This window comes from Hydra vulgaris, chromosome 08, assembly GCF_038396675.1.
Source record: "Hydra vulgaris chromosome 08, alternate assembly HydraT2T_AEP".
Classification (NCBI taxonomy): Eukaryota; Metazoa; Cnidaria; class Hydrozoa; order Anthoathecata; family Hydridae; genus Hydra; species Hydra vulgaris.
The window spans coordinates 17,282,501-17,300,000 of NC_088927.1; the positions used below are offsets into that span (position 1 = coordinate 17,282,501).

Below are 17,500 nucleotides of genomic sequence, written 5' to 3' on the forward strand. Positions count from 1 at the left end.
AGTGTGGTTAGCTTCATTACAAATATCTGGGTAAAGCCCTGGTTTAGCTGGAAAAATTCGATAAACCTATGTAGTTTTCAGTGGTTGACACATAGGTGATATTTTTCCACTTGCATAACACACTCTACATCTTTTGGCTAGCCTTTTTTCTGTTGCATCTGGAGAAGCTACTTATAGTGAAGGTAATTGGCTGCCAGTAAGACGAGACAATGTATCATCTAGTATTTGGTTGTTTGAGTTAGCTGGATTAATTAGTAGTAAGGATTAAATAGTGTCATGCAAGAAGTCTAGGAATGTTATTTTAGATTTTCCAGTTTCATATTTGAACATATTATGTGCATTTAATATTACCTGTAAAATCATTCTCAATTCTAATTTTTTGTACCGCTTATAAGTTTAACGCAATGTGTGTAAACTAAGTAACTGTTGATCAACTCTGTCAACCCATCCCATATGAGTATTATATGATCGTGCTACTGATGGTTTCTATATTGCAGAGTTATTTGCACAGGTTTAACCAGTGTCAGTCATTTTTGCTGAATGGCAACGTACATACAACTTTCTGCTTCTTTCCTGACTTGCTTTTGACAGCTTGAATTTTCATGCAATAACACGTGAATCAACTGTGGAGCACTAAAATACAGCTTCTCCTTTTTTCTAATGCAAACTCGGTAATTTCTTTACAGTACTTTTTTCTATTTGATTTAACTGTTCCACAAAGGTATTGTTAACTTTTCGATACTCAAATGTAAGTTCATCCATCTCTTTCTTTAAAGCTAATATACTACTGTGATCAAAAAGTAAGATGAATTTTTAATTTAAACTTCCCGCCTTATTCGAATTGTCCAATCTTTTTTATTTTTAAGTTGGTAGGAATGTCATTAACATTTGCGCCAAATTACATGTCAAACTCATAATTATTTTTTTTTGTTTACGCTTGTTTCTGAAGTACCAAAAGTGCATTCGGCGATTTTCACGATGTCTAATTTTGTTGAGCAAAGAAGTGCTATTAAATTTTGTTTGCGGAATGGTATTTCTGCTGCTGAAACGTATCGAATGTTGCAAAAGGCCTTCGGTGAAGAGACTGTCTCAAAAAAATGTTTACAAGTTGTACAAAGACTTCAAAGAAGGCCGAGAACGTGTTAATGACTTGGAACGCTCCGGACGACCATCGACTTCGATTGATGATCGCCACATCAACAAAATCAAAGAATTGGTGCTTGCAAATTGTGGGTTAACCATTCGAAACCTTGTTGACATGGTTGGAATATCATTTGGGTCGGTGCAAGCGATTTTGAAGGATCATTTGGGCCTCAGAAGACTCAAATCACGTTTGGTGCCGAAATTTCTCAATTTCTTTGAAAAAGAGCGTCGCGTTAAAACGTGCGAAGCAATGCTTTCTGACTATCAAGACGTCTACAAACAAATTATTAATGGCGATGAGACTTAGGTCTACGCATACGACCCTGAAACAACCGACCAATCGAGTGAATACCGTGAAAAAGGCGAGCCGAGACCGAAGCAACCACGTCAAAGTCGCTCAAAAATCAAGGTAATGTTGACTGTTTTCTTTGATTATTGTGGTGTCGTGCACTACGAATTCCTTCCAACTGGACAAACTGTCAACAAGGAATATTATTTAAGCGTTATGCGACGTTTGCGTGAAGCTATTCGCAAAAAGAGACCGGAATTATGGGCCAATAACTCTTGGATTTTGCACCACGATAATGCGCCTTCGCACACAGCACTGGTTCTTCGTGAGTTTTTCGCCAAAAACTCTACCCATGTTGCTCCACAACCACCGTATTCGCCCGACTTAGCATCGTGTGACTTCTGGCTGTTCCCAAAGCTCAAGAGACCACTCCGGGGAAATCGTTTTGAGTCCATTGAAGAGATCCAACGTGAATCGGCACGCGCATTGAAGGCTATCCCTACCGAGAACTTTTCGGCATGCTTCGAAGACTGGAAAAAACGTTGGCAAATGTGCATTGGGGCCGGGGGGGGGGATTCATTTGAGGGGGACGATACAGATTTGGAAGAATAAATAAAGATTTTTCATTTTATAAAAAAATTCACCTTACTTTTTGATCATAGTAGTATATCATATAAAATGTCACCAGAGAGATATTATTGGTAATTTTTAAGTTTTTTAGTTTTCTATTTACAAATCTGGCTAATTGCCTCGTTAGCTTAGGTAATCTCTAAAGTCAATATATGTCGCTTTGAGAAGTTTATATTACAATATTATTATTTACATTGAAGTAGTTTTTACAATAAAGTCTTGTGAACAACGTTTACTTATTTATATATGTTAGGTTAAGTTTCATTTTATTTATAACACTAGATATTTTTGCTATGGTTTGTCAAAAATTAGAAGTTGAATATTTTCATTTAATTAATCAGATTTATTTTTTAAAAACAGACATTTTGTATGTTTCGTATGTAAAAAAGTTCTACAAAAATGGTTGATTTGCTTTTATTTTATAACCGTATATGTTATACTTGCTTTTATTTTATGATTTGCTTTTATTTTATGATTGATTTGATTTTTATTTGAAAAATCCTGCTCATAATTATTTAAGCTGCAATTAGAAAAAAAAAAAACATTTTTGAATTGAGAAGAAATTTAATCATAAATATTTATTTGTGAAGTTTTTTTGTTTTTTCCCCGGACAGAATAAAGTTTTTAGTCAGTCTTTAGTTTTTCCATTCAGTCAGTCTCCGTGTTTCTGTTCAATTATTTGTAGTCATATTTGTCTGATTGTTTTATAAAAGTAGCATAATATTCTTCGTATTAATCAAATTATATTTATTATAATGAAATTAATTAAAAAAAGCCTTTTTTTTGTATATTCTCATACATTCATTATGTAACTTGCAATAATTATTTAATTAAATTAAGTTACTTTTGTTTGATTTAGAAGGTTTTGTATTTATTATTATATAAAAATATATCACTTGTGATTTACAGTTTGTGGACAGTAAAAATTATTCATAACACTACTGTAAGGTATTCGTTGATATTCTTTTTGAGTGACTTGTGTTTAGGTTCTTTTCATTTTTATATGAAAGTTTAATTATTAAGTAATAAGTAGTTTTGCAATAACCTTTAAAGTTAGTGCAACCAAAAGATAACTGTGTGTGATATTTTTATCAAGAAATAAAAACTGGAACCTGTTTTTTCCCAAATGGCTTTGGATGATACACTTCCAGTACGATCGCAACCTATTTAACTTCAATAAAGCACCGTGTCGATAACTTAAACGGAAACTAGCACTAAAATTAACCTACCTGAATACTTGCCGTGCAGCAATACCAGAACTTTAAAGACAAACAAAATGGATTAATAGTTTTAAACAAGAAGTAGCCAAATATTGTTGACAATATTGTTTTACAAGCGAAAAAAGTGTTCTTACTTTGAAAGAGTAAAAAAAAACTTTCATACTGAGGTATCAGGGAAAAATTAAGAATTAATTCATGCTTTTCTAAGGAAGAATATGAAAGAGTATTTTTCATCAAGGGCCCACAACATTTTATAGAGAACTTAAAACAACTTAAGAAAAATTCCATATCAAAAGCAATGGTTACAATGAAACAAAATCTTTAACTGCTACTTCTAGAGTATTTAATACAGTTTACAATCTGACTAAAAACCATTTTCAGATATAGAAGATGAGTTTGAGTTCCTAATGAAAAACGGAATTGACAAGATTTTATTCTCCAAAAAAAGCTGTCAAACTAATAAACTTCAATGCAAAATATATTAAAAAAATCTGAAAATCTGTTTGATATTGACGAAGGATCTACAATATCTTGCAAACCAGTTATCATACTTTATTTAAAAGTTTTGGATTTAGTGGCACCAGCAACAAATTTTCTAGAGCTTGTTGAATTTAAAAACAAGATGTAGAAAAAATTTCTTGTAAGCATGAGGATTAAAAAACACTTTCCAAACATAATAAGATGGCACTGTTTAAACCACCGTCTCTAGCTTGTTTTAAGTGATTCTATAAATAAAATAAATCAAGTGTATCATTTTAAAATTTTCATTGATAAGAAATACATTTCTTTTTTTAAACAATTTATTTTATTAAAAACCTATTTGAGCTTTACAAAAAATCAGATGAACTTAAAAATGATTTTAAAAAGATTGATGTAGTTTTTGGATCCAGATAGGGTGCCTGTATTTTAAGATTGGTCCTAGCTCTTTACCACTTATCCAGCACTACATAAGTATTTTCATTCAAATGAACAGTTCTTGGGCATGGTTACTTGTCTTAAAAACATATATTCCATGAATGATTTGGCAACTAAGGTTAATATTTTAAAATACATTTCACTTCTATTAAATGCACTTCAGGCAAGAAAATTAGGTTTTATCAATGCTGATAAGCAGGTGATAATATCTATTGAGGCATTTAAAATGCTTAAGAAAGAAAAAAGGGTCCATATGAAAAAAATATTGATACTCTAATTGATTCAGAGGTCTTCGAATATACTACTTTTGTAAAAAATCATCGACAAAAAACATTGTCAAAAAAATTCTGTATGCTCTACAAAAGCAGAAATAGGTTTCTCAAAAATGAATTTACTATGCATATACAAGAGAAGTCACTTAAATGTGTCTAATAATTCTAATATAATGACTAATAATCTAATCGGTCTAACTCTGAAAAAATGGGATCCTGTTACTGTAGTAAATAGGTTGCTCAGAATTAATCACTAGACAGATAAGAAAAGAGCGAAACTAATTGCAATAAAAAACGCTTATTAAGAGTTAATGCAGAAATATCTAAAATAATATTCTTCTTTCATAATTGTAAAATACAATGAAAGTTTTATAATTACTATTTTTAACTTTCTTCGTAATATAATCTGTAACCATTTTTTTTGTAATTCTTTAGGTAACTCTTTATATATTTTATACATTATATATATATATATATATATATATATATATATATATATATATATATATATATATATATATATATATATATATATATATATATATATATATATATATATATATATATATATATATGTATGTATGTTTGTATAAAAGATTAGTCATTCACAAAAAAATTTAGTCACTCAAAGGAAAAGTTAGAAGACATTGGTAATGCAATACAGCTGGTAAACCTGTCTAAAACTAGATGGATTGCGCAAGCAAAGTCTGTCAAGGCTCTAAATTAGTCTTTAGAGAAGGTTGTTATCTTCTTTAGAGCATCTCAAATAATAAGATTTTCAATACTAACACAAAAATAAAAACAGTTAGGCTTCTGAAAAATTTATCAATTTTTTATTTTATTGTTACTCTTTTTTTCATATAGAATATTGTTGAAAAGATAAAGAAACTAAAAAAAATCTTAGAAATTCCAAACTTCAATTGACAGTATTAGTGAAATTAAAAGCACTGTGCAGAGCTAAGAACACAGATGCTATTAAAGGTTTGATTGAAGTGTAGTGATACTTTTTTGGAAATTACACATTGATGCTGTAAACAGTTACGAACGATACGATAGATCAACAGCAATGGAGATGAAAACTTTTTACCGAAAAATATTTGAAGAAGTCATAGACTTTTTAGCAATGGATTTAACCAATAACTCTGAGGCTTTAAAAGAAATATTTGCTCCCATAATAAAATTTTTTAATTTTCTTTTAAATAAGGGCAATTTGAGTATTGAAACCATAACAAAAGCAAACAAACTTTTTCCGTCTGCATACAAGAATCAAAATCCTGTTCATACGCTGAAAAGCCAGATGAAAACTTTGATAGATTTCTGTTTAGAAGAAGGTGATGAAGATTTTAAATCATTTAGTAGGGAGTAAAAAAGGAAAACTCCAAGTTGTCAAAAGTTTTAATAAAATAAGTCCCAAAACAAGATTAAAAAAAGTTTTAAAATGAAATTTTTATTTTACAAAAAGATGTTGCATATTTTACTTAAAGAAGAAATTGTAACTTGTTATCACAAGAATACTATCAAATATTTGGGCAAAAACTAGCTAATCAAATACTAAGCAAAAACTTTTGGTATAAAAGAACCAAGATCTTCTACCTTTTAAATAGCCTTTGAACGCCAAACGCATCAAGACTAAAAAGAAAAAAAGCAACGGAAGCATTATATCCAGATATTAGAAAAAAGTTATGCGGAATCAAAAACTCAGTATCAAAAGGTTGCCCGCTTGACTGTAATCAGAACTGTGAAAGGTCTGCTTCTGATTGTAGGAGAAGCACTGAAATTGTTCGAACTATAAAAATGTTAAATGACTTGGTTGAAGTATTGCAAAATATGATTCATCAGCAGTAATTATTCACTTAGAAAACACAAATAGAATATATCATCTTATTTACTGAAGATCGAGCAACCCATTCATGATTATAACTAATGGTGGTAAGCCATATGAAAATCGAAGATATGAAAAAACAATTCATTGTGCCAAAACTTATTTCAAAGACCTTGATGGAATGTATGTGCCCACTAAAGCATCTGATAGAAGTGCCTTTAACAGGGTAGAAAAAAAATGACTCCGCTAAGTCATGACCAAGCAGGAGTTATACTACCATTTGATCATTTTGGAAGCCATCTTAATTCAAGAGGACAAACAGCTGACAAAATTATGGGGAAAGCAAATTTTGCCAAAGCTGGTGAATTTCTTGCACAAATTTGGTATAACACAGTTGTTGATAGATTTGAAACTAAAGCTGAGTATATAAAACCAAACAGTAAAAAAAGTGTACAATTAAAACATTTTGGAGCCTAGCGGGATGCTAAACATGTCAGAGAAAGTCAATACAACTTTCAAATTATAAAATGTAATGATCAAGGCTGTTGTGGATATCGTCGATCACGTTTTTATCTTATTCCAAATGGTTTGTTTTTCTACCACCAATTTCTTTGTTCAAAGAAGAAGATGGTCTTGGAAACAATAATACAAAGAACAACTTTGCATCTCTTTTTTCAAGTTTATCACTTTAAAAACATTTTTGCTCACGGCAGTTACAAAAAAGTATAAAAATTGATTGTCATACGACTACTCCAAGCATGCAAAGTTACTTACCAAAAATAATTTGTACCAATTGCAGTTTATATTTTACCACTCGCTGCAGTAAATTTTATAATTCAATATCATAGCAATCAATTTTGCTTACATAGTTTAATGTTTTATTTGAAAACAGTAATTAGTAAAGTTGCAGTTGTATTCGTTGGAGAAAATGGTGCTCCACCTGCTTCCAGAAGTTATTAGCTCAAAAGGTCATTTAGAAGTTTAAAATATAAATTATTAATATTGAGTATGTCTGCTAACTTAGATCCTGCAGTTTATTTATTTTTTTTATACAAGAGATGACATAGTTGGTGCGCATATCCGAACATGCAACATTGGTTAGAAATCATTTTAAATTATCTCAGTTTTACAGTTATGAACCTTTTGTAATAAAAAACTTATTATTACTTAGCAGTGTGTAAACAAAATTGTTATTTTGCCAGTCAAGAAATCTTACTAAGTTGTGGTATTAGTTGGCAACATTTAGCGCCGGATGGCCAAAATAATTTTTGGTAATTTTTTTTTACTTGAGATACTTTAAAGCTATGACAAAGGTATAAATGTTACTATAATTAGTATCAAAATATAAGTACTAGAATTTGTTAAGCTAGAAATACTAGAATCTTCTTTTTTTTGTTTTTTTTGTTTTTTCAATTATTATTTCTTGGGCCCATTAGATTAGTGTTAATAATTATATTTTAATTGAGTTTACCATATCTAAATCTACCTTTTATCATACTCATCTTTTTGTTTCTCATTACTTTTAGATATACTATGATATCGCAACTGATAAGTTTAAGATTATTATAATAACTTTTTTATTATTAGTTTTATGGATTTTAATTAGACAACCCAACAAGAAAGGCATGTGTTGCACACATGCGGCCATAGTGCTTACAAGTGGAATAAAACTGTAAAACACTATTCTAATTAAAATCTTTTAGACACAAAGTCTTTTACCTTGTATGAAACCTCATTAATATCATTGGAAGTGCATTGGCTTCTTTATCTTCAAAATCAATATTTTACAGAGTGGTGCAGAGTAACCGCAAGTAATTTGAATCGCTAGTACGCGGCGACGTAAGGGTGTTTTGACCTTGAAGGAATGTTGGCAGACGGCCCAAACAATGCCGTTTCAGTCGCTATGGAGCATTGGAGCATACGAAAATGTGTGTTTGTTGTCGAGCATTTTTTTAGAAGCAATGATTCTGCAGTCACAGCGCAACGTCTTTTCGGTCAATATTTTAGAGTTGGACGTCGAGGTGCAGCGCCTGATCGAAGTACCGTATTCCGATGGGTTGCAGCGTTTAGAAGTACTGGTTCTGTAATGAAAAAGAAACCACCTGGTCTTCCCCGTTCAGTTTGCACTTCGGAAAATGTAGACCGAGTCAGAACGGCATTTGTAACTTGTCCTAGACGATCGACTAGACAACATGCAGTAACGTTGGGTATATCACGTTGTTCGCTTCACCGCATCTTACATGATGACCTCAAGTTTCATCCGTACAAAATAATGATCGCCCAGAAGCCTAATGAAGGGGATTTTGTACAGCGCAGAGAGTTTTGTCGCATAATGGATGAAATGTTTACTGAAGTTCCCAATGCTACAGTCTTCATGAGTGATGAAATACATTTTCATCTTGACGGTTGTGTCAGTGTTCAAAACTATTGGTATTGGGCATCGGAGAGCCCAAAAGAATTACACCAAAGACCTCTGCATAGTTTAAATGTAACAATGTGGGGCTGCATTTCAAGGTTGGGGATTGTTGGGCCCTATTTTTTTGAAGGGGAAGGAATTGCAGTTACTGTTACACCAGCTCTATACGTTGAAATGTTAAACAACTTCCTTCATTCAGAACTTGAAAGGCGTCAGTGAACATGAGAGACATTTGGTTTCAGCAGGATGGAGCCACAGCTCATACGGCGAGAGCATCTATGGAAGTGGTTCAACAAACGTTCCCAGACATGTGGATTCAAGATTTGGTGATGTTTACTGTTCCCCTCGCTAACCCAACCTGTCCATACGTGACTTCTTTTTGTGGGGACATTTGAAATCAAAAGTAAACAAGCCTTACACACTCGATGACCTTAACAATTCCATTTGTCAAGAGATTTAAACCGGGCCGAAGGAAATGTTGGAGAGAGCCGTCCGTAATTTTCAGAGAAGGTCCAAATTTGTATCCAGCAAGAAGGATGTCATCTCAAAGAAATTATTTTCCGAACCTTAATGTGGTATGTAAATTCAAAAACTGCATTAAAAAACCTATCATTTAATACTTGCTTTTATTATTTTCAACCCATTTTGTCCCAGTAATTCAATATTGAAAAACATACGTTTCCTCTGCACCACCCTGTACTTGGATAACATGACGATTTTTGTATTTTTACTTTAAAAATGAAATAAATATTTAAAACAATGAATTCAAAGTGGGCATTGGTATATTTATATTATATGAATACAAACTCTCTAACAGGCTTTTACAATCTGCATATCTGTTAAAAGGGAAAACCAATTTATATTTATAACACTTCTTTGTTTAGTTAAAGTTATTTTTATTCCCTTAATTCAAAAGCCAAGTGTACTTTATATACTTTAAGGCTTTATGTCTGTCAACAAAAATAATACATCAATTAAAACACCTTAAAAAATCATTTTGTGAAAATCTTGATGAAATGTACTATTTACTTCTTTCTTAAAAAAAGGAAGTTTTTGTCGTCGCATTTAGGAGTTTAATGAAAAAATTAGTTTAAGTAAACGATTTATTGATTACCTTTCTATAAATTATAGTATATATTTGATTTTATTAGTAATACATAAAGAAAGTTTTTAGTTAACCACAGAAAGCAATTAACAAAAAAAAACATAAGTAATACCATGCAAACATGTTTTGCCATCTGGTAGTAAAAAGTATTCATAATGACAAGAACAAATTGCTGACGAACCATATGTATTGCATTTTTGAGAACAACCTTTATCTCTGCAAGGATCTTAAAAAAAATTATTCTATATCATACTAGTAACAGATTTTAATAATGATAGTTTTAATTAAAGACAATAGTTGTATTGATAGTTGCTGTTTTTATTATTGTTATTATTATTATTATAATTTTGATAAAATCTATCAAAAAAAAAAAAAAAAAAATCAAATGATGGTTAATATAAAGTTAAATTTAACGAGTACCTCTTTTTTTAGCTTATAATTTTATTTTAATTTTTTTTTGTGTTTTTCTTTTCCAAAAAATTCAAAAAAAAACTTTGTAATCGTTTGTTATGAAAATTATCTAAATAAATGTTATTGCGTGTTGTCAAAAATTAAAAAACTTTTTATCTTTAATTTATGATTTCTTATTTCAAGCGTCATATATTAACTTTTTCTTATTTTTTGTTGAATATTTTTAATGGAATAGTTAGAATAAAAGATCGTTAATACATTACGTGAGCATTTTTTGAATATATTTACATATATACATACATATATATATATATATATATATATATATATATATATATATATATATATATATATATATATATATATATATATATATATATATATATATAAATATATATATATATATATATATATATAAATATATATATATATATATATATATATATATATATATATATATATATATATATATTTATAAATATATAATTATATGTATATATATATATATATATTTATATATATATATATATAAATGTATATATATATATATATAAATGTATATATATATATATATATATATATATATATATATATATATATATATATTTTATATATATATATATATATATATATATATATATATATATATATATATATATATATATTTATATATATATATATATATTTATATATTTATATATATATATCTATTTATATATATACATATGCATTAAAGTTTTATTCACATTTATTGCTTTTACACTGCTCAATAAATATGTTTTACGATCTAACTAAACCTTTGCAAGGACATTTAATTTACATATTTTACAAAAGCTGGAAAAAAACTATTTGTTAAAAGTAACTAAGTTTATTTGAATATAAACTTTCTTCAAAACTGCAAACTATTTTAAGTGTATCCAAAGTATCTAGGTTTTACCTCATGCAAAGCGCTTTGATATAATTTCGATATAAGGTGTTTGTTTAAAAATGCATTACATAAAAAAATCAACAAATAAAAATCTCTGTTGAACAAATTAAATGGTTTAAAGTCTTAAGCAAGAATCAATTGCTCAACCATGCAGCAGTATTTTTTGTTAAAAGTAATTAATAATAAGTAAAGAAACAAGAACGTTCTATTATTAAAACTCATAAGAAGAAAGTATGCTCCCTCACAAAATATCTTAGTCCTCCCTCAAAACACCAACACTTTGTTCATAATATGTCATGCACTTTACAATAGAATAAACTAAAGTTTTTTAAACATCTGTCTAAATTTTGCTTTTAATTTTGCCAGCATTTTTAAAAATGACGGACGTTTTCGGTCAGTTTAATAGCATTGCACAATTTCTCAATACTCAACTTAGAGGCAGTGATTCGGATCCTCAACTTAAAAACGAACTTTCTCATTTAGCAAGCAATTATGTATATAAATACACGCCATCTGAAGGTTGTTTAATGAAACACAAAATATTTACTTTGTCGTGAGTTGTTAAATGTAATAAGAACATATTTTATCAAATTTTAATTAAAATTAGTCTTAATTATGGAAAGAAAAGATAGAATCAAGCAAAGAACTAGAGTTACTGGAAAGAAAAGAGTTTTTTGTGGTAACCAACACACTTTATCATCACCAACATCAATGACAAACTCAAAAAAATATTCAGACATTGATACTAGTTCTTCAAGATCAGCCAACAAGATTGAACATGTTAAAAAAGATACTCCAAATAAAAATGATGAAAAAATAAAAGGTTATAGAGTAATTGATGTTGAAATTTTAAACACTATATTTGAATCTTTATGTTGTCCACAATGTATTAACAACAATTGCTTCATATTGAAAGAAAACTTTGTGAAAAAAAAAGGATATGCTTCGAATTTAATATGTTGCTGCAGTGTTTGTGGATATAGAAAAGATTTCTATACATCTAAAGTTTGTAACTGCACTCATGATATTAATCTACGTATTGTATATAGCATGAGATCAATTGGGAAAGGGTATTCAAGACTTGAAATGTTTTCTGCATTAATGAACGATGAGTAAAAAAAATTACAATGGTTCTGTAAAGGTAATTACTGACGGTGTTACTGCAGTTGCTAAAGAAACAATGCTTCAGGCTGCAAAAGAAATAAAAGGTAATAGCAACAACATTGTTGATACTGGAGTATCAACTGATGTAACTTGGTAACTTAGAGAATACAGTTCACTGAACGGAGTTGTGACAACATTGTCGATGGATGATAGCTAAGTGTTAGGTGTTGAGCCAATGAGTAGACTTTGTAAGCAATATCAACTACGCAAAGATATAAAGTCTAAGAATTCAGAGAGCTACAAAAATTGGTACAAATCTCATAGTTGTAACGTAAATTGTATTGGCTCAGCAGGAAGTATGGAAGTGACTGGTGCTAAACGCATATTTAGAAGATCTGTCAACGAATACGGATTGCAGTATATTAAATTTTATAGAGATGTTGACAGTAAAAGTTATCCAGCTGTGAAATTTACTTATCTTGGTGTTGAAGTTGAAAAGTTAGAATGTGTTGGGCATGTTCAGAAACGAGTTGGGACACGTCTAAGAACATTAAAAAAAAACATGAAAAACCTCTGTGGCCGTGGAAAGTTAACAAACAGTCTTATTGATAAGCTTCAGAATTATTATGGGATTGCAGTAAAAAGTAATAAAAACAATCTGCAAGTCATGAAGAAATCCATTCATGCTACACTTTTTCATGATGCCTCATCAAAGGAAAGTTACTGGCACACTCACTGTCCAATTGGTGAAAACAGGTGATGCAGATATCAGGAAGATAAAGCAACTGGCAAATCAACGTACAAACCAGGTGGAGGACTTCCACTATCAATTATAGAACAATTAAAAACCAATATATGCAGATTTAAGTGAGGAGTCTTTTTTACGTAAATGTTTGCATGGGCAGGCACAAAACCAAAAAGAAAGTCTAAATGCAATGATCGAATTCCGAAAACAAAGTATGTCAGCCTAACACAGTTAAAATTTGGAACAAATGATGCTGTAGCAAACTTTAATATTGGGAGAAAAAGTTATCTTTTAATTTATAAACAGTTAAACATGACTCCTGGGAAATATACATCAAATTTGTGCAATAATCAAAATCGAAAACGTATTTATTTAGCTGAATATAAAAATCTAGAGTCATTCAAGAAGGTTTTACGAGGGTTGTCAAAAGCATCTAAGGACAAATATGAAAACTTTGAAGTAATTCAGTATGCCCCTGGGTCATTCTGAAACATTATTTTAAATATAAGTTAGTTCTATATTATATATTTTTTGTGGTATCTTAAATTTTTTTTTCTGTTTTTGCGTTATTCTCAAAACAAGGTTTTTAAATGCCCCGGCTGTGATAACTTTGGAACCGCTTGATGTTTGATGATGAAATTTTCAGTAATTGTCCTATGTTATACCTTCTGTGATTTAAACCTCCACTTTTATGAAATACTTGACAGAACACATTCTATGCCTATTTCAGTTGCCTAATTTTGACCAAAATTCATTAAACGACAATATATTTGCTCCCTGAAGCACTTACTGTCATATTTTTCATAAAATTTAAGTTCAGATCACAATTCAAAGTATTAGTTAAAGGGAATTGCAGTATGACAGTTTCAATATATGCTGTTCTTCGGATAAGTTAGCCGGGGTATTAACTGGTTTTTGGTTATTTTTTCAATATTTTCTTGGTTACCATGGCAACAATGCACAATTTTTTAAAATTTTTATACTGAAATACAAAATTTTGACATTTTATATTGTTTATAATCAATTTACTGTTTGAACATGAGTTTTAAAATTTTTGGGGTACTTTCCCATTAAAACAATTTTTCATAAAATTAATACTATTTTTCAAATTATTTGTCTCGGTGAGACATGGTGTGATGACAAAAATAAGATGAACAATTATAATTACGATTTACCAAACTATAAAAAGATTCACCAAATTATATCATCAGGCAAGGTAGGCAGGAGATTGCTTAATTTTATTAAAAAAATCTTTATTATTTAAAGTTAACTCAAATTTAAGTTCAACCACTAATGTTTGCGTATTGAACTAGTTAATATAATTAGGGTTAGAACTATTGTAATTGTAATTTAAAAAATCAAATACAATTACACATTACAATACAATAATATTGTATTGTGATATTACAGAAACAAAAAAAAAAATTTATTTTGGTATTGTATTGCTGGGATGAAAAACAATTACAATAAGTATTGTATTGTTTTATTTCTAACAATAAAATAAAGTTCGAGAACTATTGTATTGTATTGTTTTAATTAAATAAAATTACAATAACTATTGTATTGTTTTGATGAAAACAATTACAATAACTATTGCAGTGTATTACTTTACATTAAAGTAGAAAAACATATTTTAACGTATTTATATTCATCACTGCCGAACTTACTATTATTTTTGCTATTTTTTATTTACGGATTTGCATACATTGCAAATTTAATTTTTTACATATTTAGATTTTGCATCATCAATTTTGTTATTAATTTATTGTGCATTCTGTAGTTTATTATTGTAAAGTATTCTTTAATTTTTAAACTTAAAGAAAACTATTCTCTAACTTAAAGAATTTAAACTTAAAGAAAACTATTCTCATAATTTATTTTACCTTTCTCAGAACGTATTTTATATTGAATTGATGTCTTAGGTCTGTTGAACCCCTTTCATTTGCAGAAAAATGGTAGTTTTCCTTTTTTTTGATACCGTTAACTTTGATTTTCAATATTTAAAGTTGCCTAATTTACCCTTCTGGCACCCCTTCCCCCTCTCATTATATTTCAGTAAAATAGAATCAATCATTAAATATAAGTAGTACCCTATTTCAAGGGTACAAGGGTATATAGTCAGCAACTGGACTATTAAAACATTTATTAAATTTTGACACTATAATAATTTTTTTTATTAAAATAACAATATATTGTTATGGTATTACAAAGACGAACTACAATACAATATTTATTGTTATTGTAGTGGGTCATTACAATACATTTTTTTCCAGATATTGTTATTGTTTTACAAAGATGAATTGCAATACAATATTTATTGTTATTGTATTACAGAATTACAATAGTTGTAGGTCACAAGTATTGTTATTGTTTCTAAATTAAGTTAATACAATAGCAATAATTATTGTTACTGTCATTGTTTTCATTACAATTACAATAGTCCTAACCTTAAATATAATCTCAAAAAACATTATCGTCCATGCTTAACACAGACCACCAAATGGATCAATTAAAGTGTATAAAGATCACATTTAAAGTGCATTTAAAAATTATTCGGTTTTAAAAAAATCTGTTTATCTGGTTGGTGAGTTAAATCTCAATATTTTAGATTATGATACAAATAACAACATTAGACAATTTTTCAATGTAATCTATAAAAATAGTTACATAATAAACGTACGCGCACAACTAGAAAAAGTGAAACGTCAATAGATCTAATTATCACCAATAACTTCCTTAAAATAAAAGTAAAAACATATCTCTGATCATTTTCCCATATTCATTATTTCACAAAAATGTAATTAAAATGATATTAAAAAAAAAAATAATTACAACAAGAATAACAAACGACTTCGCAGATTTTCATAACCTTTTATCATTTGTTAACTAGAATATTTAATTTCTTAACGCTTATGATATACTTATATCAACGTATTTCAAATTTGGTTAAAACAAAAACGCTATAAAACCCTTGGATAACTAAGGCTATTCTTAAATTTTATAAAAAAAAACAACGACTATATAACATATTTTTTAAAAAAGAAACCATTCGAAATGAAACTAATTATAAAAACTACAAACGACTCTTTTAGTCAATTGTAAAAGAATCGAAAAAATATTATTTTTCAGATCAATTAAAAAGCAACTTGAATGATCCTTAAAGTACGTGGCGTATTATTAAGGAAGTCATTGGCAAAAATAATTCTTACAGAAATACTATTTTAAAATTTCTCAAATTAATAATAACTACGTTTTAAAGAAACAATTATTGTCTAAAACACTTAATAAATTTTTTTGTAAATGTTGGTCCTTTATTACCATCATAAATTGAATCCTCACAAACCAGCTTTGATGCATACTTGGTTTACAATAACACTAATATTATGTCTAATGATAAACATACTGAAAAAGACTAATTAGTCGCTCAAAATAACCAAAATATAAGTAGTAGCACCATTATCAATTCAATAAAACTAATTGCAATCCCACTTTTGTATATATTTAATTTACGTTTAATAAAGGAAGTTTTTCTGGAAAAGTTAAAAATCGTTAGAGTTATCTCAATTTTAAATACAGGTGATCCTTATGATGTAGCAAATTATAGGCCTATCTCAGTTCGTACATGTTTTTCAAAAATTCTAAAACGAATTATGTATAATATAATCTATTCTTTCATATGCAAAAATAATATTTTTTACAATAAAAAATTTGGTTTTAAATCTGTTCATTCTATTTAATTTTTTTTTTTTGTTTTTTTTTTTTGTTCTCTTTATTACATTATAAATAAGTATTTTGTTACAATATTTAAAATACAAATACAACATAATAATAAAAATATATATATATATATATATATATATATATATATATATATATATATATATATATATATATATATATTTATATATATAAATATATATATGTGTATATATATATATATATATATATATATATATATATATATATATATATAATAATCGTTTTTAAATAAAAAAAGAACGCGGAAACTCGTAGAAGACCATACGGTCTTGTCGTCGAGTACCGCAAAGAATTGATCGTGTTAAAATTTGTAAGATATTAACAAGATAAAAAATAAGTTAACGAAGTAAGAAACTTAAAATATTCCGTTACAAATACAAGATACATTGTTTTATATTACAGTTGTAAATGATGCATATATAATTTTTATAAATCAATTGTTAAATAGGGTGTAAAAAGGAAGATCACTAAAAAAAAATATCAAAAGTATATTGTTACATCTTCGATTGTAGAAATGAGTTCTTTAAGCTTTCGTTTAAAAGAAAATTAGTTTCATTGATGAATAAAATCCTTAGTAAAATTTTTTAAAACAATTTTATTCCTAAAGAATGGTCCGCAATAATCAATACAAAATTTAAAAAGATTTGTTTGAAAAATGGGCTGCCTAATAAAATTATTATTCCGCAAAATGTATTTATTTTTATCTTTCGATGAATACAAATTATGGAAAGAAATAGGGGA

The 17,500-nt window shown here is 28.4% G+C and overlaps 1 protein-coding gene across 1 annotated transcript in view; it reads right to left on the reverse strand.

The window, feature by feature from the left end:
- LOC136083076 (low-density lipoprotein receptor-related protein 2-like) overlaps positions 1-17,500 on the reverse strand; it is a 112,438-nt gene that overhangs the window by 6,894 nt on the left and 88,044 nt on the right. Inside the window, exon 3 of the mRNA XM_065802483.1 lies at positions 9,925-10,038. Within this exon, the coding sequence (XP_065658555.1) occupies positions 9,925-10,038 (114 nt within the window). The remainder of the gene's footprint in view (positions 1-9,924; positions 10,039-17,500) is intronic.